This window comes from Rhamphochromis longiceps, linkage group LG7 (assembly GCF_057381845.1).
Source record: "Rhamphochromis longiceps isolate RC_006_pf linkage group LG7, R_longiceps_female_GT1.1, whole genome shotgun sequence".
NCBI lineage: Eukaryota > Metazoa > Chordata > Actinopteri > Cichliformes > Cichlidae > Rhamphochromis > Rhamphochromis longiceps.
In genome coordinates this window covers 19266235-19292568 of record NC_140563.1, presented here as the reverse complement: position 1 = coordinate 19292568, position 26334 = coordinate 19266235, and the positions used below count along the sequence as shown (strand labels likewise).

Below are 26334 nucleotides of genomic sequence, written 5' to 3'. Positions count from 1 at the left end.
AGAACTCTGCATGTAATCATTAGTTATTCTTAATCTCAGGCTGTCTTCCACAGTGTGTCTGTTGTCTTGTCTCCCTCCCCTCACCCCCCAGCCAGTTGCAGTGGTTTGGGGTGAGGGGCTGGTTCTACTGGACGTTTCTTCCTATTAAAAGGAAGTTTTTCCTTCCCATTGTTGCTAAGTACTTGCTAATAGAGAGGTGTCTGATTGTTGGGGTTATATTTGTATTACTGTAGCATTTTTCCTTACAATATAAAGTGCCTTGCAGCAACTGCTGTTGTGACTAAAAAATGGTAGCACAGGATTTAAAGCAGGAAGTTCAGATAAAATGGACTTGGTAATAATGATATGATTATTAATGAATAACATTTAAGACAGGATCCCGCTCTTACCTCTGTACAGTTGCTGATGATGACTTTATAACACAGGATGGGGGACCTTTTAAGAAGGGTTGTAAATATGCTTCTACCACCGATGGCTCCATTTACTGATTTGGCCTCAAAAAGCAGTTTCCTGATTTTATCCATTGTATTATGCTAGACTATAAGAAAGGCCTGTATCCTGTGTGGACTACAATGTTAATTGCACAAGACTGAAAGGTGTGCCGCACTGCCCCGAGGTATAGAAAAAATCCATTTCCATAAAGTGATTAGTCACTTACCAAAAAAAAACTCAACGCGGGATACAGACAGGCTTATTAGGTGTTTTGAAAAACCTGACTCTATTAAAGCAAATGGGAAACTTGACTTGGCCGAAACACATAGGTGTGCATGCACACACACACACACTCACACACACAAATACACACGTTACTATGGGAAGTAGCAAACCTACTGTTGCCTGAAGGATATGTCTGGGCACAGAGTACTATAGGGCCAATGTCTGAACCACAAGTGGCCTAGTCAAATCTTTACACAGCCATAAACACGCCTGCATTAGTAACAGCCACTTAAAATTATTCCATGAACTAAGGTTCGAGCCTGCATGGCACAACACTCAGCAACAAATTTACCTTATCCTATTTTTAATCTTCTCCTGCATAATGGGGTGGAAATGCTCGTCTGTCTGCCTGTCAGACGGTTCTCCACTTGGTTTCAGAGTGAAGGATCCGAGCACTTAGCGTATGGAGTGGAATGAAATGCTGCACGGACAATAAGGCCAACAGATGACCTTATCCCTTTTCCTCTTGTTTGACCATGGACTTGAAAATTTGTCTGAATTAATGTTAATTACCAAATGTGCTAACACACAAAAGTAACATGGTAACCCATAAGGTCTGTTTACAGTCAACATTTTCACATGTTCACATTTAGCTAAAGTAACTCAAGAGTTTGTGGACTCAACAATGTCACCCATTCATCCATTTGCTATAGACGTTCATCCTTTAGAGGGTTTGGAGTCTGCATGTTCTAACTGTGTTTTCTATGGGTGCTCAGCTTTTCCCTCACAGTTCAAAGACATGCATGTTAGGGTAATAGGAAAATTGGCTGTAGGTGTAAGTGGGAGCATGCACAGTTGCCTGTCTCTTGTATTAGCTTGATGATTGACTGCTAAGCTGTCCAGAGCACCTCCCACCTCTTGCATTTGGTCAGCTGGAATAGGTTCTAGCCCCCCATCACCCTCTACAGGATAAAGTTGGGATAGCTAATGGAGCGATGATTAAAAAATCTCTTATCTTTTTTCCCCCAACATTTATTTTAAGTGCCCTACAAATGAAGAATGAAATAAACGTTCATATATTAGTAGTGTCAGGACTGAATTACTGCTAATATAAAAAAAATCAGGTCACAGGTTTTTAACAAAAACTGGAATTAAACCAAAAAGCATTTAAAAAAATTAAGGATTTAACAAAGCATTACTGTTGATAGGAAATGCTGATTCATCAATACCCAGCTGATAAGGGTATAGGCAGTCATAGGCAGAAAATACACAGATACAGCAACACATGCAGAATGCACATACTGCCCATTATACGTCCCCCGGTTTGACTTAACGGCAGTGACATTTACACTGATGGCTTCTGGAGTAATTTACACAGCTTGGTATTATTCACAGCTGGTTTACTGTTCCATGCAGTAGACTGATTTAATAGCACTCCAAAGTAGGGTGGCACCAGGGCTACTTAGCAGTGTGTATTAGCAAGACTGCAGGTCCCAATAAAACACAGACCCCTGTTTCATGAACTGTATATTGACCCTTTCATAACCTACTTAAATAAGCTCACACCTCCATGCTGATAATGAACTGGTCCGTGTAGTGCATTAGTGGTCAGGTCCAACCAAAAGTAGCAGGGGGCATTTTGCCAAGGCCATAAAATATATGTGCAAAAATATATATCCCAAGGCCCTGCAAAAGTTGGGCAATTAAAATGGAAATGCAGCATGGGTATTCGGAGCCAATGAACTAGCCCAAAGTGGGTTCTAGAGAAAAGCAGAAAGCAATTCACAGGAGAGGGTGGGGGGCAGCTGACATGACACAGTAGGGTAGGGTAGAACATGATTTAGAAACCATGATTGAGACTGCAGACCTATAATCCTAAAGGCACAGAACGATGCAAACGCAGGGAAAGATGAAGGGGCAATCTCTGGGAACAAGAGCCACAGGGGAAAAAAAAAAAGATTGTGACAGGAGGTAAAAAAATAGGGAGTGTGAGCAAAACAGAGATAGAGAGAGAAAGAGACACAAAAGCAGAGAGAGACTGCGAGATGGAGAGCGAGTAGCCAGACATGCAGGCAGACTGTCCGTCTCTGGTTTGTGGGAATGTGGTAAAGACACAGTAGTAGGCAGGGTCCCGGCTCTGAAATTAGAGAGTGGCGCTAAGAGAAGGGAGCCAGAGCCAAGGGCCGTCTGGGAGCTGCCAGGGGCTGCATCCCCAGCGCACTGCCGAAACATGATTTACTACCGGGCCGCACTACAAACAACACGCTGCTGCTCTTGGTGCACTATCTAGCTCACTCAGCAGCACACCACCCACTGCATGCTATCAAGTTCGCAGAGCTATAAAGATACCACATCAACAGTGGGAAGTGTAGATGTGAGAAAGACCACTTCAGCTACAGGGAGGCAAAGTGAGTCAAAGAAAGGGCGCCAAGATCAGAGACAAGGCTGAAAAAAAGGCCGCAAAAATAGCCACGAAGGGCTGCGGTGTTGTATGTGTGTTGCTACAGGTACCACTGAGGAGATTAAATGTAACACTGTGTGTTTATTAGACCTCAAAATACGGCGCAGGAATTTATGATCCTAATAGAAATCATTTTACATATATAGAAAATGTTTAAAAATTGCTGTCATTTCGCTTCTTTGTATTGTATTGATGATTTGCAGGAGCTTTAAACCTGCTGCTATGACACAGCATGTCAACCCAAGATAGGTATTACTGGATTCTCAGCTGAAATTATTGGAGATAAATTATTTTTTTAAAAAGACGATGGTGTAGAAGAGAATTACTGGGCCTAGCTAGGACAATTAAAAAATGCTTCCTGTGTGCTGCACAAGCACATGTGCTAGGATAAATCTGTTTTGCACAGGTGTGAGCAGTCACTTTGATGACATCTGTACAAAAGACAATTCAAGCATCTAGATTTAAAGGAATACAGCAGGAGCTGCCAGGATGTTGTGTTCTGCAACTATCGCCAAGACAAGTCCAGACATGCATGGGGATTCTGCATGTGCTTGTCCGTGGCACCCGGCAGCAACACTGCAGCAACTACACCAAAGCCGCGAGCTCCAGGATTTGTAATGTTTGAGTGTGTGGTCTGGGTACAGCTCATGCGCTCGTGGGGACCTAAACGTGTTTACACGGTGACATTATGGGGACATCATGTTGTGCGGAAAAAAAGCGAGACTCCATAACATAAATCATTCAATGTTAACGCAAATACATATTTAAAGGTTAGGTCTGGGTTAAGGTTACAGTAAAAGGTTAGGCAAGTAGTTGTTATGATAAAGTCTGGAGTGAGTCTGCAGGAAATGAATGTGAGTCAATGGACACATAACTGTGTGCGTGTGTGTGCATGTGTGTGCTGCACGTGCTTCCTTTGCCAAGTTTCCTCTCTTTGTTTGGACTGGTCCGGTCAGTCCGACCCCCACTGAGTGCAGAGCAACCAAACACACACATATATCAAAACACGGGACAACAACAGACAGGGTGCTCTTGGAGAAAAACAGGTAATAGAAACAAGAGCAAAGGGGACGAAACACCAAGCAAAACAGAACGAGAGTGGGGGGGACTCGTAAGGTAAAGGCAGACAGACAAGCAAACGGAGTGACAACAATGACCCAGGGAGAGGAAAAGGAGGATGCATGGGGCACTTTAATCACTCTTAGTTAAGATAAGTATTTAATTGTTTTCCCCAAAGATAAGACGAGGTACGAATTTAAGAGACATAACTCAAAATCCACGACAGATTAAACGGCCTTCTTTTCATACCAGCGGTGAAACTCACAAATGATGTTTCGGCATCATTAAGTCGCTTTATTGCAGTAATCACAAATCAGAAGTGTCGCACAAGGATTGAGGCCAAAATGAGACTGAAGATACAGGCAGCTCATTATGCCGTAGTGGTTTTGTCTGTAAAGAAATATTTCTTTCTATTAGCGTCTTTGATTTCTATGCATGAGTTCTGTTGTGACTTTAAAAGTAACGTTTCTGCAGAGAAAAGTCCACGACACAAAGACAGTCCAGAGGAAATTACAGTAACGAGTTCATATTGATGTGGGCTCAAATTGTTACAGCCCACACACAAAACAGAGAGAAACTTGATTGGATACAATGGGTTTATTGATGCGCGCAATGTAAATCATTATTCGATTTAAGGCATGAAATTCTGTTTTTCTCCCCCCTCTAGCCATTTCATCTCAGGCACATCCTGCACCGGCTCAACATATAATGAAGCTGTTGAGATCTGAGCGGGGATGAACAGCTTTGTGAATCTTTCTCTGTGTGTGTGTGTGTGTGTGTGCATTTGTATATTTATGTGCGCCTGGATATTCACTTGTATTTGCCTTAATGTTCAAATACGTATATATGTGCCTGCATGTTTACAGTACCAGGCCCTTGTCTCTAAAGCCCTGCAAACTCTCTGGGTCTGACCAGTCTAAACACACGCACACACAAACTCCTGCCCCCCTCAGAGATATGCTTTTAGAGACGTGGGGCCCTAAATGCCTTACAGATGGACTCCTAACAAACACAACACTCAGTCTCGGCCCTCAAGTATTCCCAGTATTTGGCTTTGCTGTAATTTACAACATACTTACCTAATTGAGACGCTATTAAGGTCAGAGCATGAATTCTTCTGTGTACGCCTCATACTAATGCACATGATATAAGCGTGACATACACGGCACAGCATATTTGCCCTAATATAGCTGAGGAAGGTTAACCGCAAGTGTGATCTATGGTCTATGTAGTTTACTTAGAGCAACGCAAATAATGAATGATGTGTTGAGCAGACACATGGCTGTTCAGGTCTGGAGGGCACATTAGGGGGTTCTTTCCTAGACTCCGATGACGGTTTTACATACACATTTTCAAACACAACTGACACTTTCATTGCTAAATTAGGCAGCACTAAATGTTAAAAGAAAAAAGGGAAATTATTTCACTCTTTTCCCTTAATTTCTGTGTAAGTTCATGTCTAAATATGTAAACTGTTAACGCAGCACAGATTTTCAACACATGCAGAATGTGACGTAATTAGAAAAAAAATTACGTTAAAAACTGAAAATTAGTACATCAAAAAAATTATATTAAGCATTAGTTGACAGTGATCCAGTGATGGTATTTTCTTTGTATTTCACAAAATCTTTAATTGGGTTTGAATGACAAATGATTATGTCAGGGATTGGACATTTAAAAAGTTTTGTGTGGAGGTAGAGCGGGCGCTAGTATTTTTAGTTTTTTTAAATCTTGCAAAAAAATTTCATGAATTTCACAAAAACAAATTTCATATTACTTTACTAAAGGCTGCTCTCGGCTTATAATGTAATAATTTAATAATGTAAGGATTACACGTTAGTTTTAGTTGCCGAGCTGCTGCCAGGGAACAACATACTTCACCATATTGTTACACTGGATCTGAACTAAAAAGCAGGAGCTCGTTGCACAGGCTGGGTTTTACACAGTCTATAAAAGCATACTGTTGTAACTTCCCTGTCCTTTTTGTCTTTAAGGGGGAAAAAACAGTCCTGCTATAAAACTGTGGCATCATCCAAAACACATGCAGCGAGCTCCCCGCTGAAAGGACACGCTGAAGCTTAAAGACACTGGCCACTTTTCGAGCTTGTCATTTGGGTATTTTTCATCGAGTGTGCCTGACAGAGAGATAACACGCTGTCACGGGGACTCATCCATCTTCGTTTCCAAGTCACTTCTGGAGAATTCAATCTCGAGAGTGCGGGGTTAGACACTTTGGTGATTAATCAACTCTTTGCTCGTGTGTGCGAGTGTAAGCGCAGAGACGTATACGTGTCTTTGTCTGTGTGTGATAAATCACTGTCTAACCCTGTACAGGACACACAATGCCAGAGCACTCTTCACCCCGCTGAAGATAAATTCATCTACAAGTGATATGCTGACAATACTTAGACGGGAAAATTGTTCCATCTTACTTACTCAGCTGCAGCAGAAAAAGCTGCCAGAGAGGTACAGTGGGGCAAAAAAGTATTTAGTCAGCCACCGATTGTGCAAGTTCCCCCACCTAAAATGATGACAGAGGTCAGTAATTTGCACCAGAGGTACACTGCAACTGTGAGAGACAGAATGTGAAAAAAAAAATCCATGAATCCACATGATAGGATTTGTAAAGAATTTATTCGTAAATCAGGGTGGAAAATAAGTATTTGGTCAATAACAAAAATACAACTCAATACTTTGTAACATAACCTTTGTTGGCAATAACAGAGGTCAAACGTTTACTATAGGTCTTTACCAGGTTTGCACACACAGTAGCTGGTATTTTGGCCCATTCCTCCATGCAGATCTTCTCGAGAGCAGTGATGTTTTGGGGCTGTCGCCGAGCAACACGGACTTTCAACTCCCGCCACAGATTTTCTATGGGGTTGAGGTCTGGAGACTGGCTAGGCCACTCCAGGACTTTCAAATGCTTCTTACGGAGCCACTCCTTTGTTGCCCGGGCGGTGTGTTTTGGATCATTGTCATGTTGGAAGACCCAGCCTCGTTTCATCTTCAAAGTTCTCACTGATGGAAGGAGGTTTTGGCTCAAAATCTCACGATACATGGCCCCATTCATTCTGTCCTTAACACGGATCAGTCGTCCTGTCCCCTTGGCAGAAAAACAGCCCCATAGCATGATGTTTCCACCCCCATGCTTCACAGTAGGTATGGTGTTCTTGGGATGCAACTCAGTATTCTTCTTCCTCCAAACACGACGAGTTGAGTTTATACCAAAAAGTTCTACTTTGGTTTCATCTGACCACATGACATTCTCCCAATCCTCTGCTGTATCATCCATGTGCTCTCTGGCAAACTTCAGACGGGCCTGGACATGCACTGGCTTCAGCAGCGGAACACGTCTGGCACTGCGGGATTTGATTCCCTGCCGTTGTAGTGTGTTACTGATGGTGACCTTTGTTACTTTGGTCCCAGCTCTCTGCAGGTCATTCACCAGGTCCCCCGGTGTGGTTCTGGGATCTTTGCTCACCGTTCTCATGATCATTTTGACCCCACGGGATGAGATCTCGCGTGGAGCCCCAGATCGAGGGAGATTATCAGTGGTCTTGTATGTCTTCCATTTTCTGATGATTGCTCCCACAGTGGATTTTTTCACACCAAGCTGCTTGCCTATTGTAGATTCACTCTTCCCAGTCTGGTGCAGGTCTACAATACTTTTCCTGGTGTCCTTCGAAAGCTCTTTGGTCTTGGCCATGGCGGAGTTTGGAGTCTGACTGTTTGAGGCTGTGGACAGGTGTCTTTTATACAGATGATGAGTTCAAACAGGTGCCATTCATACAGGTAACGAGTGGGGGACAGAAAAGCTTCCTACAGAAGACGTTACAGGTCTGTGAGAGCCAGAGATTTTCCTTGTTTGAGGTGACCAAATACTTATTTTCCACCCTAATTTATGAATAAATTCTTTACAAATCCTACCATGTGAATTCATGGATTTTTTTTTCACATTCTGTCTCTCACAGTTGAAGTGTACCTCTGGTGCAAATTACTGACCTCTGTCATCATTTTAGGTGGGGGAACTTGCACAATCGGTGGCTGACTAAATACTTTTTTGCCCCACTGTATATGTGCAGCGTTTTACAGTGGAGAGGAGAAAGTGGGAATTTGAAAATGAATGTAGCCCGAGGGTCATCGAGAGCAAGTATTCAGAAAAGGCATGGGAACACGGCAACATTAGAGTTGGTGAATAATTCCTTCGAGCTGTTTGAAGAGATCCCGTTCAAGGTTTCAGAAAGGTTTCACTTTGCTTGTGGCTTACCATTATGAGCAACATACAGGAGATGATGCAAGTTGGACTTTACAGAGTATTATGAAATGTAGGAAGTCATGCAACATAAACAGAAGTGATAGCGGGGGAGACTGTATGGCAAACAATGTGCAACTGACAAGTGAACAACGGCTATCAGACGTGACAAATACAAAGGTAGAAAATCTCTTGTCACTTTCATGTCCAGCCTACACCAGTAATGGCATGGTCAGTGTGTGGTGAGCATTACAGCATAGCTATAATACTCAAGATTAAACATTGTAATGGGAGAAAAAGGGGAAAAATTATATTTACTTTTAGATAGAGCACAAAAGACATTTTGTTCTTAGTGATAACCAGGATTACACCATTCAGTCATTCTGATGTGTGTTTTCCTACCCAGGTATGCTTCAAGTGATCTGGCAGTCATGCTGAACAATAAAGTTGTTGCCAATCAGACTGGCTTTTGGCACTTTTTATAGATTCAACTAACTGAGTGAACTGATATACTTGGTGCACAATGGTTGGCTGTTTTCAAGTTTTCCTACTAGAATTTTTCTTTCTACAGAGTTCTTGATGATCCTGATGAAGGGTCACAGGCTGAAAGTAATAAAGTTCTTTTTTATGCTAAATGTGTTGCTAAAGTTTTGATCTCTATAGATTAAACTACAGGAGTGGAAATAATGTTTTTTCCCAACAGGCTGTTAATAACAAAGTGTCTAGCACAGAAGTTAAATTGTTTCTTTGCATAATTGTCTTTTATGTTTAGACACTACATTGGTTCGTGCCTTGAGATGTGCCTTTTTATGTTTGATGATGATTCATAAGTCAGTGTTACATGGTTCAACAAACTAAATAAAGACATTTCTTTAAAAATGGTTGAAAAAAGCAGCCAGTGTCTAAAGAAGTCCTTCAGAAGTCCTGGAGAACTATTGCTCAAGTCCAAAATAAATAAAAGAAAGTCTGGTTAGTTAAGTAAAAATAAAATATAAAGAAAGGAGTGATAACACTTGAGACTTTTGCAAAATACTGTATTTACTGTATCAAGTTTATCTGTGAACTAAGATATCTATAAAGTACCATACCAGTGATGCAGGCCTCACAGTGAATGTATCAAAGGTCACCAGGTTCATTCACCTGCTGTTTCAAAGAAAGGAAGAAGAAGCCACCTTTTTCATTTATAACAGGTGCCTGAACACACAAGCTAGAAAGGATAGGGAGCAGGTGCATATTCAAAGAAAACAGTAATTATGAAGGACTGGCAGTTCGGGAAATAATGAATTTCTCTTGCTACTTTTGTATACCAGTTCATACGAATGCAGCTCTGATTACAGGAACATTGATTGGTTCCACATTGTTTTGGAGGAAAAGTAGCCTGCATCCGTAGGCTTCCACTGATTTGTTTCCCAATTATGTCCTTCTCAGTTCCCCCTTTTTTACCTTTTTTGTCAATGCTGAGCCCCACAGAAAAAAGAAGGGTAAGAGAGAAAAAGTGTGTCATAGGTAGGTGAGGCACTTCTCAACACGGGTTTGTGTTTCTAATCAGGAGATTGCGATCACAACATGTAGCCTGAAGCAAATGGGGTGTAACTCAATCTCTGAGGGAGGTCTGCAGGCTTGGAGGGCAAATTCGTTCACGATCATTACACTTCTCTCTGCAAAAAAGGGGCTCTGAGAACAGCTAGCGCTTGCAAACATTAGAGAGCGGCGGTGCTGATGAGTGCACAGAGATGGTAAGGTAAATACCAAAGGCAAGTGCGGGAAATCCTTAGCTGGCTGAGCTGAATAGAAAATAAGTGGCAGCAGAATGCATTGTTCTATTGTGTAGGAGTTGTTTTCATGTGAGAACGACTTGAGTATAAGGTTAGTCTTCAATTGTACACCGGTCCCATGGAAAGAAAAAAACACCCCGAAAAACCCACAAACCTACATTCAAATCCAAGTATTCAACCGCTCAAACAACGTGTGACCACACAGCCACACATTTCATACAACACGACTTAAAAGACATCATTAATCAGAAGCACGCCGTCGCAATCCAGCTGATAACTCACAAAGGGGAAACGTCTATCACGGCTGGCATCGCGCTGGCTTCACGATGTTGTGCTCATTCCACTATGTTTAAAGGAGAGCACGCCTAGTCGCACATGAGCTTTGTAACACAGCTGTTGCCTTTTGGCTTATGCCTCTCTGCAGCTCCTTTATGTTTCCAATTTTTTTTATATTCTTCATGGAAACATAAACATCCAAGAGCTGTCACAAGCCAATCTACACAGCACTACAGGAAAAAAAAAAAAGAATGGGTGGTGTGGAAAATCCTAAAAGCTACCCAGTAAGGTCAACTAAAAATACAGCATGAACAGACACACAAGTGCAGTGTAAACACAGCACTGATATTGATAAGGTGGGTTCAAGAGAGGAGGTGCATGTTTGGCACAGGCTGACTGAAGCCAGCCACAATAGAGCTATTTAAAAAAAAAAAAGGAAGACGACTGCAGTGCACTCATTCATCTGATACAGAGACACATGCTGGCAGACTCACACATCGTTCTGCTTATGAACGAGATAGATAATCTAATCAGTTTACCACTCTTACTGTCAGACAAAACACACACGCTCGATTGTGCCTACCTTATCTTCCAGCCTGATGAGACGAGCCCCAATAGTTGGGTATTCTTTATCTTCTCCTTTTCCTAAAAAGAAAAAAAGATAAAAGAAGGGAATATATATATAAAAAATAATATATAATACAATCGGATAGTCCACTACTCCAAGGTGATATAACTTCCAGTAAAAGGCCCGATAGGCCACTGTTCACTGCTTCACACTTGGCAGTGACAGCTTAAAGTTTCATTCAGTCGTGCGCACAGTTAAAGCTTGTAATAAAGACGTATGTGAGCAAATACCCAACAGTTTCAGGAGTGTTTCGACTAAATCAAACCATTAAAAGTACGATCCTTACAAGAAAAACTAACGAAGTTCTAGTAATTAGAACTTATTAAGGACCCCATTCAGTGTTAATTTGCCTCATATTTTTTCAGTCTGCCTTACATCACATCCACGCTAACCGACTTCCTGTTGGAAAAGAGAGCTATTCTTGTTTTGTTTCGCCCCATCCAATTAGTGGCGCAGTGAAGTTTCCATCTCGCCGCTGTTATTTTTAGCTGGCATGGAAGCTGTGGGAGCTGCTGCTTGGGGCACTTAATTTAACATTGCACAATTAATTAAAGAAATGTGTTTGTGTAATTCCTCTGACAACAACTCACACAAGCGCGCTAATATGCGCTCACCAGAATACCGCCACGAGCAGGGTGCTTAAACTCCCATACTGGCAAACATTCGGACGTACATGCAGTCTTGCCCGCACCCAAACTGAGAAATATACACACGCAAGCATCAGGGAGCTCTCTTTCTCGCATATTTGGTCTGGCACAACTGATGAGCTGGTTATAAACACAGGGATGGAGCGAGGAGTGACGGCTGTCTATCAGATGGAGACCACTGGCGTTTGTTGCGTATTTACCTGGAAGAAACATGCCCGGCTTTCCCAGAGTGCCATCCAGCCTGACAAGGAAAGACAGAAGGAATTAGACAGCGAAAGGCAAAAACACAAAGCAGACACAGAAGAGGTTCGGCTGGATAAACACTTTATAGTGCCAATAAAATTAAACAAATGTCATCCGCTTCAACTGTATTTATACATCACTGCTTTCAGAGGGCGCACACATGCAAGCCTTAAAGGGGTTGGACAAATGGATGCTGTCCTCTTATTGAGATGTGAAGCTTTGAAAATAAACACTGAAACTCACAGTTTCACTTCTTATGTCGACTGGCATTTACGAATTCACTGAGGCAGAAGGAAAGCATTTGAATACAGTGTTCAGTGTAAGCCATTTGCATCTTTTCCTCACCTTAATCACACGTCTTTATGTGTTTATTATTCGTTTATGTTGGCAGACTAGTGGTCTTTGCAGTATTTTGGTGTGTTTGGGATAGTGTCTAATAGTGTCTTTTTTTTCTTTTAGATTTTATGGGGTAATAAAAAAAAAAACTGTCAGCCTAACAGCACTTTCATGATTTAGTGTTGCTTTATAATGACTTAAAAACGTAACAGTGCATTGCCACGGGTCCGTGAATTACTGCAGGAGGCGTTACGAGTTCCAGGCGATGCACTCGCATGAAGCAGACACAATACATCACCTCTCACTGACCTATAACGGCTGAGAGCCGTGTGTGTGTGTGTGTCAAAGAAAGAACATCTTCTTAAGTGAAGCAGAGAAAATCGCACGGAGAGGACAAAAGGTTTAACTTTCACGAGAACTGTATTTCGCTGGAACTCAAAATAATGACTCTGCTCTTGTTATAAAGTATAACAAGGCAGAACAAATATGGGACCAGTGAGGCTCCTGTCTGTCCGATGAAGACTGCAGAGAATAGGATAAATGTCTATAAATGTTATAGAAAGTGCTAGCAGTTGCAATGAGCACACTGTTTTGGCTGCACAACCCCAGTGTTTTATGACCCCCTAAAACTGAGTCTTTAAGAATTGATGCAGAGCATGAAAATGTTATTAGCGTAAATATAGCCAGAATTTACCAAATGAAAAATGGCCCAATGAGGACTCCCATAAAGATTAATGATTTTAAGTGAGACCTGGCCAATAGGGCAGCAACACAGCTACATAGAAACACCCATCAGATTAAGAACATTGCATTTTACTCACAGAAAATGAGACAAATGTAATGATTCTACCAGAAATGTAAACTTCTTCAGTGTAACAAGGGTGTGAATCTGAAGTTTGAAGCTTTTGGTGCAGAAAATCTACATGGTTTTTTTTGCCCAATTCTGGAGAAATTGACAGATCTGGGACTGTGTTTCTTTGTTAACAGACAAATAACAAGGAACAATATGGTTTTACAAGTAAAGGCATATCAGTGATTGAGGCATTGGATACATAGAGACATCTTAATGGCTTTATGCTTAATAAAGCTTATGGAAAGAACAACAAACAGCATAAAACAAAGGCCCCACCTTCTCTGCAGCTCCTTGATGCGGACCATCATGTTGAGGTGACCCTGGGAATACTGTTCGATCACGTCTCGCACATCATAGGGCTTCCGAGCTTGCTGTTGATTCCAGCATGCACACACACAAAAACAAACACACACACACACACACGGTGGGACACAAAGGCCATTGTCAACAACAGTCTCTTTTGCTTGGTCCCCAAAACATCCCCAAGGGGTTCATTGTTAACCCAGTGTGTGTGTGCACGTGTTTGTGTGTGTGTGTGTGTGTGTGTGTGTGTGCGCGCGTGTGTGTGTGTGTCCTGACAAGTGCATGGTCAAGTAGAAAGCAATCGTGTTAAAGCCCTTTCATAGCTTTGTGTAGTGTGACGTTGACACAAGGAGCATCAGAAAGAACTCAGTGAACTCTTTACTGCACAGTGTATAGCCCTCTGCAGCTGACACCACACAGGCCCGAACCGAAAACTTATAGAACACTTGGAAACAGGAAGAATCGAAGAAACTTTCTGAAAAACATGCAGCGTGGATACAAGTGGGCGCTTTCGTGAGCACTGCGAGCGACTTTTGCGTGCGCAGCACAGTAAGTGAATTCCTACTGTAGCCCCAGAGACAGGTTAGCAGATTTCCCATGATACAGTGCCTGGACTGAAGGCATGCAGGTGCAAGTTTCAGGCATGCACACAAACATTCATGTGTAGACACACAAGCACACACACCAGCACCACAGCTGATATATACCCTTAAGCCTCCCCCCCTCCTTTCCTGTGTAGCCACACATACTACTACACACTTCTCTTACTCCCTCTCACACTCTCAATCTGTCTTTCTCTTCATCTGTCACCCCTCCCTCGTCTCTTTAACTCTGCAGTGTTTCTCTCTGGATTTCCCTTTACGTACCTGAAATTTCCTCCTGGCCACAAAGTACTTCATTCTGCGGAGGACTTTTACCGCAGATCTCTGGGCATGGGACAACCTGTGACAGAAATAAAGGAGACTAATTTAGGCCACAAAAGAAAAACACTTCACATTTTAGCTTGTTGTAAAAGGTCAAGTGGTTTGTTCTTGACTAACTGCCCTGAAAAGAAGGGACAAAAAAAAGAAAAGAAAAGAGAGAGACAAAAAAGTCTACGTGCTCAGCGCTAATTGACCCTTGCTGCTTTTCAGGTTCGATGAACAATGCGTATGCCACCCAACTGCAAAACACATGTGGGTCTAAACAGGAAAAACAAACGTACATTGACAGATATGCATTGATACAGACAAGTGTAACAACACAGATTAACCCGCACTCTGTATCGGTGCTTGCCTTTTCACTCAAAACAGTAAATCCACAACCCACTGCGAAAACGAGAGAAGAAAACCAATTCAGTTTGCCTTAAGAGGAGTCCCAAAACACACGTTTCTGAGATCAAAGAAGCACATCTGTGTCAACACACAGACACACACACAAAAATGCTGTTATGAAACACTGAAACCAAAACCACTTGATGCACACAACACACAACAGCTTTTACTTGCATACCATAGTGACTATATGGCATGTATTTTTGTTTTTTCAAGCAGGCGCTCTGTGCTGTGCTCTGCTGTGCATTGGTGCACACTGGGTTTAGATGTTACTGCATTTCATTAATCAGAAAATCTTGCAAACACATACTGGAAGCACATTAACATGCTGCAAAGTAAAATCAAGTGTAATAACCTAGGACAAGGTGTCTCAACCTTTGTCAACGCTGCGATCTCCATAATCTTAAGACCGCAGCAGTTTAATAGTCATGTCAAACTGTCATGCGAATTAGAAAAAGGCATGGGGTATAATAATAATAAAAAGGTATTAACATTTTCAAGGGCATTTAGGGGGCTTCCAAGAGAAATGTTAGTATCAATATATAACTTACATTCTTTGCTTCAGATATTATTTGATGGAGAATGAGATTGTCAAGCATACCTAAATACTAGCACCTGCCATAAATGCTTCCAATAAACAGCGACAGGCAGCCTGCAATCAGTCTGCAGTTAAATGGGGTCAAGCTGGCAATTTTATGCTAAGTATTTCTGACAATACAGCAATTAACTGTGATTAAATTGTCAAAAATCACTTATCGGTTGCTGTCTCTATAGACAGAAATTCAACCAGAACCAACCAGCTGACAGCCAGCTCATTGGCCCTAAGCTGTACTCATTCCCACAGATTATTTCAGATTGATGGCAACATGTTGGCAATTTGTCTGCATTTATAAATTAGACAACAATTATTTGCCAACCTTCAACAATCTTTCTGGGAGTGATTGCAGTCAGTCCAAGTCAGACTGCAACTGTTTGCAGACAGGTTGCCTGTCTGTGCAAATCACCTTAAGCTGACTAGCTCGGACTCTGGGCAAACACGTAGTTACCACAAGTTGCAATTGGTTGCAGAAAGGGAAGAAATAGGGGCTTTTTTGGTAGGTGCAAGCAGGTTATTGTCCTGTTTTTTCTCATGAAACTGAGCCATTAGCTTGCCCTGAATTAGGAGGCACCTTGGTCAAGCTAAGTGTATCCAGTGCTTGATGATCGTTCGAAAAAGCCAATTTAATGTAAGTTTGTTCGCTATTTCAGCATGGTGGTGCATGAGACGAGACCCTTGTTCAAAGAGTTTAATTTATTTAAAAAATATCTCTTATTGGTCTCTCTGGATCTAAACAATGTCCCCATACATATTACTGCAATACTGTATTCTGTACTGATCTTTTCCCACACCCCCAAAATAAACAGAAAAGAACTATTATATGGCTTTTGTCCAATTACAGACTTAAATCCCACACAGAATTAAATGAACAATACATGACCTATTATTCTTTTCAATGCAAAATTTGTTTAGCAAAAACAAACAGTAATGGAGTGCAAAGTCTGGGTGAGGAGGGTATTATTTGATCCCTGCTTTTTGTGTCAATTTTAATATTGGTTTTCTGTTTCATGTAGGACATGTCTCAGACAAAGGTGACCTTTCAGCCATCTGTTGGTATGTGCTGATAAGCCTTTGGGCCATGTGCATACGCCCAGCGTCTGCAAAGAGTGTGGATTAAGTCAAAGCCAATATATGGGTTTTGTGTATTGTTTTGAAGAGTTCTCTCAAGCTACTTCCCAGTCAAGGCAGACAGACCCGCACATACAAGCGCACACACCCTTGACACACAGAATCACACAGCCTCCACCCTCGTCTCCCTAAACATGGGGGTCTTTGTGGAGTCAACAAGTCGCTCTGAGGTCTTAATTAGGCAAAGGGACAACAAAAGGACTTAACAGACAATGCGTTGACATGGGACCATAAAACAGGAACATCAAAGGCTGTTGAACTGCCGTCTTTCTTCCTGCCCTCCATGCAGGGCCTGCCCAAGCTATAGGAGGAAATGCATGCAAACAATACCAAACATAAAGAGCATGAGTCCCTATTTTAGGAAAAAAAAAGTCTAGCACCCACCCCTTTGCTCTCCTTCGTCAAAGAGGAGAAGGATGTGTTTTTTTTTCTCCCCTCGTTTCTGTGTGAACTGGAGGGTGCAAGCATAATTGGGAAAGAAAACACACGTAGGAAACAAAAACGTGTGGTTTTGATCGTTGAACAACTGTACCCTGCTCCTTCCTTGCCCTCCTCCCGTTTCCTGCATTTGACACAAATGCACACACATGTTCAGTGGGTAAGTGTGATAAAAGAACAACACGGATGGGTGTTTTGTTTTCTTTTGTCCAACACTAACCCACTCTGCACTCCATTAAACATTTGACACACAGAAAATGTAAGAATGCAAATCCCACATTTCTCTGCTTGCTCCTCTTGTGCTCTTGAGAGGTAAGTGGGAAATGTAGACCTCCTACGGACAGGATCTCGTAATATTGTCATGTAGTCTTTTCTTTCCCGCCCTTTCTGTTTCGGTTACTCACTAAAACATGTAGAATGATTCTCTAGAAAAGCGTGGTCTGCCTAACCGCTCACCACGCAATACTGGTATCTTGTTTTTAATGATGGCAGCACCGAAAAGTCATCTTCAATTGTCTACCATTGTATTCTAGTTATGATGACCTGCTGGTAACATTATTTAGCGTAACATTTGAAAGAAGAAATTGTAATAAGGAAGTTGTAATGCAGATAAAGAAGCCAGATTTCCTTTTAATAAAATGCAGGCTCCACCAACCCTGACCTGCAGGACTACAGTGGTGTTACAGGAGCTCAAAGTGTTACAGTACTCCGAGTTCTTCCGGGGTTACAAGTTCCAAAGAAGACAGCCTGCCTTTACTTCTCTGTTGCACTTTGAGGACTGGGTGGAAAAACAGGACCCAGAGCAGCAATAAAACATATAAATTAAGTCAAAACCTCCTAAAACTTAACAACTCATTACAGTTTGATTCAGTATTGATAATCAGAGACTTTTGCAACATTCAGATTTCTTTTTTAAATTATAGCGTGGTGTAATATTTATCTTAAGTCCATCTGGGTGTTGCAGCATTGACTTGACAGACTTCTAATGTTACTTTAAGCACGCGTCTTCTTTCCTGTCCAGATCCGATGACGATTTATTTTTTAAAAGCTTTTAAGCCATTTGTCGTCTAATTTTTCAGCTTCCCTAATAGTGACAAGTAGTCATCCACTATGAAATAACATGGCACCTTGGAATGGTTTTGCTCCTTTCCTCTCTTACTTTTACTTTACTAGCTGACACTGCCATTAAAATCTTAAATCTTAAAAATCCTTTTCTGTCAAACTGTGTACAGGTGTCTTGTGCAAGTCTTCATAATATATTTCAATACATTTTATTTGAAATGCAATTATGTACCGTAATTGTCGGGCTATAAGCCGCTACTTTTTGCACAAGCTTTGAACCCTGCGGCTTTTAGTCAGGTGCGGCTTTTCTATGGATTTTCCATGATTTTTGTGATATCGTAAGACGATTTGTTTTGTTTGTTCCGCTGTTGTACGGCACTACGTTGCCTGGCGGAAGGATCGGGGTTCAAGAGTGGTATGTTAGTCACATGTCCGTCCGCCAGGCAACGTAGTGCCGTACGAAGTAGCGCGAAAAACAAACTTCAAAGTAGCGCTACGCGTTCAGCGGGAGGCGTGGATGACGAGCGGCGATAAACTTGTGAAAAGCAAGTTATGCCCAACTCCACCGGTGGATTCTGACAGCGTGGAAAAGTGCGAAAACATCCACGATCACCAACGGATTTTGAAGGGCTGGACTGCTGCATGATGGAGAGGAGGACACCGCCACGGCCCTTCTGAGGGTGTTCGACTCTGACACTGACAACGAGGATTTCTTTGGTTTTGAAAGTGACAACGAAGGAGAGAAGCGGAGAGTGGATGACGAAGCCATCCTGAGCCTGTTCGTTTCCGACATTGGAGGAGAGGACTTTGGTGGTTTTAGAGCGCAGGAAGAAGAGAAAGATGGTGAATGACTGACTTTTCTTCTTGTTAAAGCCGTGTCACTGCACCTGAGCCTAAAAGGTAGTCCGAATCTATTTTTCTGGTGTGCTGTAGGTTACTGTTATGTACTACATGTGCAAATATGTACCCATAACTTGTTTTTCAAAATATTAATAAAAGGGGTGTGTCTCCAAACAGCCATCTCTTTCCTGACAATTCCCTTTGTGCATATTCTCTTACATATGATGAGTCAACATTGAAACACCTGCGGCTTTTAGACAGGTGCGGCTAATGTATGTACAAAACAGGATTTTCCCCTGATTTTAGCTTGTGCGGCTAATATTCAGGTGCGCTTTGTAGTCCGGGAAATACGGTAATTATATTTACATATCAATACTCAAAGACAGGCACACTAGAATAAGAAGGTAAAAAGTCTGAAATGTACAGAAAACAAAGAAATAATTATACTGTAACTAAGTTTAAGAACTGCATAATTACCTGGTAAAAACAAACAACATTTCTCCATCTTATGTCATAATTACTCTGTACTTGCTTAACTTCTTGGTATTTTAAGGAAAATGAGACACATATAATACTATAAGTAATTTTAAGTACAGTACAACTGAATATTAGAAAATCCATCATGCACCCCAATATAATGAATATTAACAAACACCATAAAAGAAATAAATATGTAAAAAGTAACACTTTAATATAGCCCATGACCAAAAGAGTATTTATGATATAAGATGAGAAAATATTGTTTGTCAGCAAAATTATGCAGTACTTAAAATTACTTACAATACTACTTACATTTACTTACAATAGAATAATTTCTTTGCTTCCTCCAGACCCCCCTAGCGTATCAACTTTTAAATATGTCTAGGTAAATATAGTTATATTTTAATTTTAAGTAAAACATATTGAAAATTACAGGGTAACTACGCCCTCAGTTGCAGGCTATATAATAAAGTGTTACTACAACATCTTCTCTCTTCTTGTTTCCCATCTTTGTGTGTATCTGTGCAGAAGATTTGACACAGTTTATCCAGGGAACTTCTCTTGAGCCAGCAGAGCTCAGATTTTACCCCCGACGACTTCAATATTCTTTCCATTGTCCTGCACTGTATGATTCACTCGTGCTTGGTTGTGTGTATTTTAATTGTGAGGATTAAATCCCAGTTTCTAGTTCTTCTCAACAGACTTGCTATTCTTCAGGTCCACTGTAGAAGTCATAGGTGAGCCATCGTTGCTGCAGTTATGAACTAGCCCTGACCCTCGCTTCAAAACTGGTGAAAGATTTAGCCCCATGGCTTCCCATTGACCCTTCACTCTTAATAAGTTTTCTCTCTTCCCCAGTTTCAAATGGTCACTTTGGAGACCTCTGAGTTGTCAATGGCAACCTACCCTCCTATGCCCCATGACCCCGGCTCTGTCTTTGGCAGGGGACCATCAAATATCCTGTGCTTCCATGGTGTGCAGCAATAACCTTGGAGTCAGTCAGGAGAAAGCAACCCTAGACACGCATGTGCTACACTACAGGCAGGACCCAGCAAGTCTGCTGGCCTGTGTGTGTGTGCGTGTGCGTGTGTCTCTGTGTGTCTGCATCTGTCTCTGTGAGATAAGCTTTATATAACTGGCGCTTTGGTCCATCAAAGAGATGTGCTCTTCTTCAGTTCTCCTCAAAACCAGGCATTTTTTTTATCATGTCTTGGCAGGATAAGATGATTACATTCTTTCAGAAATGTTTGATCTAAGTGATGGCATGCCATTCACTGAGTGTTTAAAACGAGGAGGATTGCAACTCTAATTTAAGCAATGCTACCACGTTTTCTCTAAAATACAGAATTCTTCAATGACTTCTAAAAATCCCTAATACGTGTAACCACAATCTAAGGTTTCGGGTAAATTTTCCCGAGTATTTCCATGGCATACAAAAAAAGGGGAATAGGACATATGCTGTTTTCCATTTATCTTGGAAGTTGGAGCTGGAATTGATGTTACACGAGTTGAGCAGTACAAACAAACCAGGGTAGCCATTGTTAGCAGTATCTGTTCACTGAAACTCACTGCAAATCGTTTTGCACATACTTACATTACCGCAGATGCACACTGGACAGCTTTGTGTATGATGAACTCTACACTGTTCCAAAAAATAGTAATGTCAAAGTATCTTACTGTATATTTTACAGTTTTGTACTGTCTTTCTAGAATATCATTAAATTTACATAAGTAGACTGTGATTTTACATGTCAAAGGTAAAATAACATAACATCACTGTAAATATAGTAAAACACAATTCACTTGTTTTTTAAATATTTTTTTTTTGTATGGCAGTACTGTAGGAAAAAATCCTAATATAAAAGTATTTTACTGTGCATTTTACAGTTTTGTTCTGTTCTTCTAGAATATCAATAAAGTTACGTAAATAGACTGTGATTTCATATTTCAAATCTGTACATATGCACATTTAGATTGTTAAAATACATTCACAAATGTATCATGATTTCACAAATATCTGTCCGTTATTTGAAAGATTGAACTGTTGAATTCAAATGTAATGCTATGGAAAAGTATATAACATGATTCCTATAAGCTTGTGTTACATCACATAAGTATTATTATAATTGCTATTTAGAGCGATCGTGGCTCAAGAGTTGGCAGTTTGCCTTGTGATCAGGAGGTTGCCGGTTCGATCCCCGGCTCGGACACTCTCGGTATTGTGTCCGTGGTCAAGACTCTTCACCTACTGGTGATGGCCAGAGGGGCCGATGGTGCGATATGGCAGTCTCGCCTCTGTCAGTCTGTCCCAGGGCATGCAATCCATTATTATTTAAATTAACTGTATATTTCTGTACATTTACGTATTATGATTCATATTGCCACATTCATTGACCTTGTAATTTCATTGTTTGATCACATTAAATTGTTCCTAATTTACTGTCTAAAAGCACTTGGAAAAGGCAGAAGCCCATGTAAAATTAGCGCAACAAACTCTATTTTCATTACTGAAAATAACTGTATTTTCACGAGAAAGTTATTTTCTGTTATTTTACGGTAGTATTTTGGCGCCCCAGCTGCCGGAATATTGCTGTTTTTTTTAGGATTTGTTTTTTTCCCCCTATTTATAGATAATTTCATTGTTTAATCACATTAACATGTTCCTAATTTGATGTTTAAAATCACTTGAAAAGGCAAGATCCCATGTAAAATTAGCGCAACAAACTGTATTGTCATTACTGGAATCAAACGTATTTTTATGAGGAAGTTGTTTTCTGTTTATTTACGGTAGTAGTTTGGCGCCCCAGCTGCCGAAATATTACCGTTTTTTTAAGATGTTTTTTTTAAACAGTGTAGAGCTCACAGGTAATGGTAAAAAACTGATTTTGGGGTCGGGGCAAAATCTGCCGTTCTGTCCAAGTATGAAATCCAACTTTCCAAGTTCAACTGGAACCCACTATTAAACCAGTTCTGCCTCTGCCTGTTCTCCACTGTCACCCAACCTTTGATTCATCACAACCAGGTTCTTTCTTTTCTCTTTCTGTTACCAGGCAACCAAATAAGTATGAAGGCTAAGTTAACCTTGGTTACTTTCTTTATAGCTGCAAACTCATTTTCCACACTCTGAGTCTCTGTTTGACTCACTTTACGACTTCCTCCATTATTCTGACTTGCTTCATGTTTTTGCTTATTCTTCAGTTTGGCTGCAGTTAATTTAATCTTTAATTTAAACTTGACTCAGTCAGAACGTGAACCTGAAAATCTGCCATACGTGCAATAGTGTCAGATGCAACCACTTAAATCTGCTTTCTGCTACAATAGGTTCCCTTCTCCCCATGGGCCTGCTCCAGTTGTTTTCATGTCCACTCTTCCCAGATCAATAGACACTGATCAAGACATGCCAGAGACAATAGCAGCAACCCAACCACATCAAAGACCAGCACCCATTGAGAGCTGATGACAAAGAGAGAACAGAACGAGCGAGCCCTGTTTGATGTGTGTGGCCTCGGAGACAGAAAAAACGAGGGGGAGACGCCAGAGATACTTTACAATCTGTCTTCACCGTCACCTCGCAAACACACAATCAAATTACTGTTTTCATGTTTCCGTATATAGATATGGAGTAATGTATAAAGCAAAAAAAATACAAATAAATTCAGTAATTTGTTCTTTCACATTCACTGCCACATAATTTCTCTGAATATCAAAGCCTTAAAGTCTCCTCTCCCGAAGCGTGTGAAAGAATCCCACCAAGGAAAATTACTCGTCTCGAGAGGCAGCTGACATCCCAGCACACTCGGAAAAGCTCCACCCACGTTTAACGTTAATGATGCAGAATCTCACAACCTGTCATTATTTGCAGAGAAAAGAGACGGTCGCAGCTCTTTTCTCACCACGCAGAGAGAAGATTGGAGAAGAGCACACTTTTAACAAGTCGTGTAATGACCACTGAACTCTTGTCCGTGTAGTTCTAAATGCCAAATGATCAAAACAATTTGGGTGACGAGGTTGGAAAAGCCAAACCAATTTGAACTAAACCTGTGGGAGATTTGATTTTTACTCGAGTACATAAGCCGCAAAAAAATTAAGATTTACTCTGAAAGAATATAGACACAATCATGTACACAGACATTTTAATAATGCAATTTAAGTTGGTTAAATGTGACATTTAAAACTTGGTTGACTCGTTTTCCCAGTTCCTGTCATCAACAAACTCAGAAGTAAGAACGACTCTGGGAATAGCAACCTCAAAGATGAGACCAGCATTATTCAGGGTTTTGGGGTTCCAGCCTGAGGTGTAGCCTAAAGACAGGGATGTGGTGGTAACTATTCTTCAAAGAGAGTCTAATTAGAGAACTGCATCGTTTTGTAGTTAATGATCCCCTATTTTCTGTCAGACCTTGTTCTGGTCTAAATAGCTGCTTTTGCATTATCTTCAGGAACTTGGTGCTGGCCATGAGATTACGCAAGCGTTTACAGGAACAGATTTCTGCCAACCTGCTGGCCTTTCTGCTTCATTGGTGGTGAAGGATCCACCGGACTCATTACCTGATAAAACTTTGACCAAACATTGGTGGTACGTATGATGCTGGTAACTGTGGATCTGTGAGTGCAAAAACGTCCCTGAACGAGGTCCCAGTAGTGTAATAGAAACTTTACAGAGTAAATTTCCTTATGTGTAGTTTATATGCAGTGATGTGGTTATTTAAAAAAAACATGCTACATATTACTCGTTACTCGTCTTAAAAGTAATGCAGTACATTATTTAATTACTCAAAGAATTCTATTCTTTGAGTAATTAAATATTATTCCATACATTACTATCTTGTTACTCTGTAAGATGACCTTGACTGCACTGTCTCATAAATATCAGTTAACAGTATAAATCTTCCACACACTATCCTAATGACACAAAGCCAAAAAAATAAACCAAAGTTGAAAAAAAGGTATGTGCTTTAAAAGGAAAAAACAACAGCCCAAAGAAACAACAGCTACAGCCAAAGTGATTCTACTATAGAAGCATGTAGAGGTTGAAATGCAGGTTGCCGTCAGTGCAGATGCTTAATAATAGCCGAAATTTTGTTAGCAGTGTAATGTAGTTGTTTCTGTGCTTGACGCGGCTTGCATTTCACCATTATGCTCTTGTCTTTTAGAGCAATAAAATAAAAGTAAGCACTGAGTGTACTGACACAATCAGGTAATTTAGGATAATGTATAAAAGCATACACTCTCACAAGCATTGGTAAGTTCCTGACTCTGGTGTATATGAGACTAATCTACGCCTGCTGTTTATATCTGTGTTTAAGCTTGGGTGACTCAGCTCAAAATGACAGGTGGGAGGAGAAGTAAGCCTCACTAGTGGCCCCGCACACATCTACATGTACCAGTATTTAACAAACAGCAAATATATAGGCACACTAACATGTCATGTGGACGTCCATCACATTCACAGCCTGCCCTGTTTAGACCAACATTCCCGAGAAAATGTGTATGTATGGGTAATGTTTGTGCATACATACATGAAGATGGATGGGTGATTGAGTTTAGTGGAAGAAGAGGATTTATAATTCATGGCCTAATAGGATTTGTTGCTATTTAGGAGGATTAAGGATGTCATAGAAAGAATCTATTTACTGTTGCCAGTCAGGGGGGTCCTCTTGCCTGGGTGGGGAGGTTTTTGGATGGTGGGCAGAAGTGAGGTGAGGGGTGCATGGACCCTTGATTTTTTTTTTTTCTCAAATAACCCCAGGTAGTAAGGCCCCTAAGCACTTAAACCCACCCCCACCTCCCCACTTCAGCCACCATTTTTGGATTAAATTGGCTGTTTCTCATTCATAGCAGTCCAGTAATCCAAGCACATGAGCCCAGTGGTTGGTCATGCCAACACATGGTCATTCATGGGAAGTTGTGTGTGAATGTATTCAAGGACAGTTAGCCCTACCTCGCTCTTGAGGGAGCATGAAGAGGTGACTGTCACAGCCCTGCCTTGCTTACCCAGACCATGGAAGCAGCAGGGAGACAGAGAAGAAGAAGACGGGGAAAAAACAGAGATGGGAAAAAAGAGAGAAAAGAGAAAGGAAGAGATGGAGTGTGACCTGAGGACCTTCTTAGCCAAGAGCCTTCCATTGGTTATAGATTATAAAACAGAGCTTGCTTTCAAAAGGGAATTATTCTTTCATTCATGTGTGGCTGGGGCTACAGTGGAGGGGTGGAAGGGGTAACATTAAAGACCGCTGTTTAATTAGGCCTTTCTACAGTGGTTAGGCTTTTTGTTCATGATTTCAACTATGGGAAGCCATCCAGTCAGTGGATGTCACTGTCAATTATTTTAGATCTGTTTACCTTGAGAGAAAGACATAAAGTCAAAGAACTAGTGACTAATCACGTAAGACTAATCAACCAGTCGAAAAACACAAAAAACCAAAAACCCATTAAGAAGTAAAAACCAAATTGCATTTGTAAGCCCAGTTTGTTCAGACACAGCGTACAGTATTTTTTTAATTTATTTTTTAAATTAAAATGCTGCCAAACCCAAATGCTGGTCCAACAGAAGGCAGCTTCAGTCTGAACAGATTTGACTTTCCTCATGGTACATCCTGTTTGTGTTTCTCGTGCACAAACTACAAACATGGAGAGACACAGAGATTCATTTTGATTATTTAGCAAAAAGACATGGAAAGAGAGTCTGCAGAGAGACTGCAATCCCGAAGCTTAAGGGGCCTGCTCGTCAAACCCTGCAGAGGCCATTTGTCTTCTCATATTCCCCATAGTTTAAATGCTGAAAATAAAGGAAAACTAGAACTTTAGCTTCCGTTTTAGCTTCCGTTCTTGCTCCAACATTCAATTAGCACACTGCCTCTGTCTCCAGGTCCACCCCTGCCTGGACAGTAATTATAGCAGCAGTCCAAACACACAAAAGCAGACAGAGAGTCAGTCAGGCAGACAGACAGGAAAGCTGAGAAAGCCTCAATGAGGTTGTATC

At 41.1% G+C, this 26334-nt stretch overlaps 1 protein-coding gene across 1 annotated transcript in view; it reads right to left on the bottom strand.

The window, feature by feature from the left end:
- kcnq1.2 (potassium voltage-gated channel, KQT-like subfamily, member 1.2) overlaps positions 1 to 26334 on the bottom strand; it is a 184289-nt gene that overhangs the window by 53587 nt on the left and 104368 nt on the right. Inside the window, exons 16-19 of the mRNA XM_085412726.1 lie at positions 14360 to 14435; positions 13467 to 13561; positions 11959 to 11999; positions 11067 to 11128 (exon numbers count right to left, since the gene is read on the bottom strand). Of these exons, the coding sequence (XP_085268852.1) occupies positions 11067 to 11128; positions 11959 to 11999; positions 13467 to 13561; positions 14360 to 14435 (274 nt within the window). The remainder of the gene's footprint in view (positions 1 to 11066; positions 11129 to 11958; positions 12000 to 13466; positions 13562 to 14359; positions 14436 to 26334) is intronic.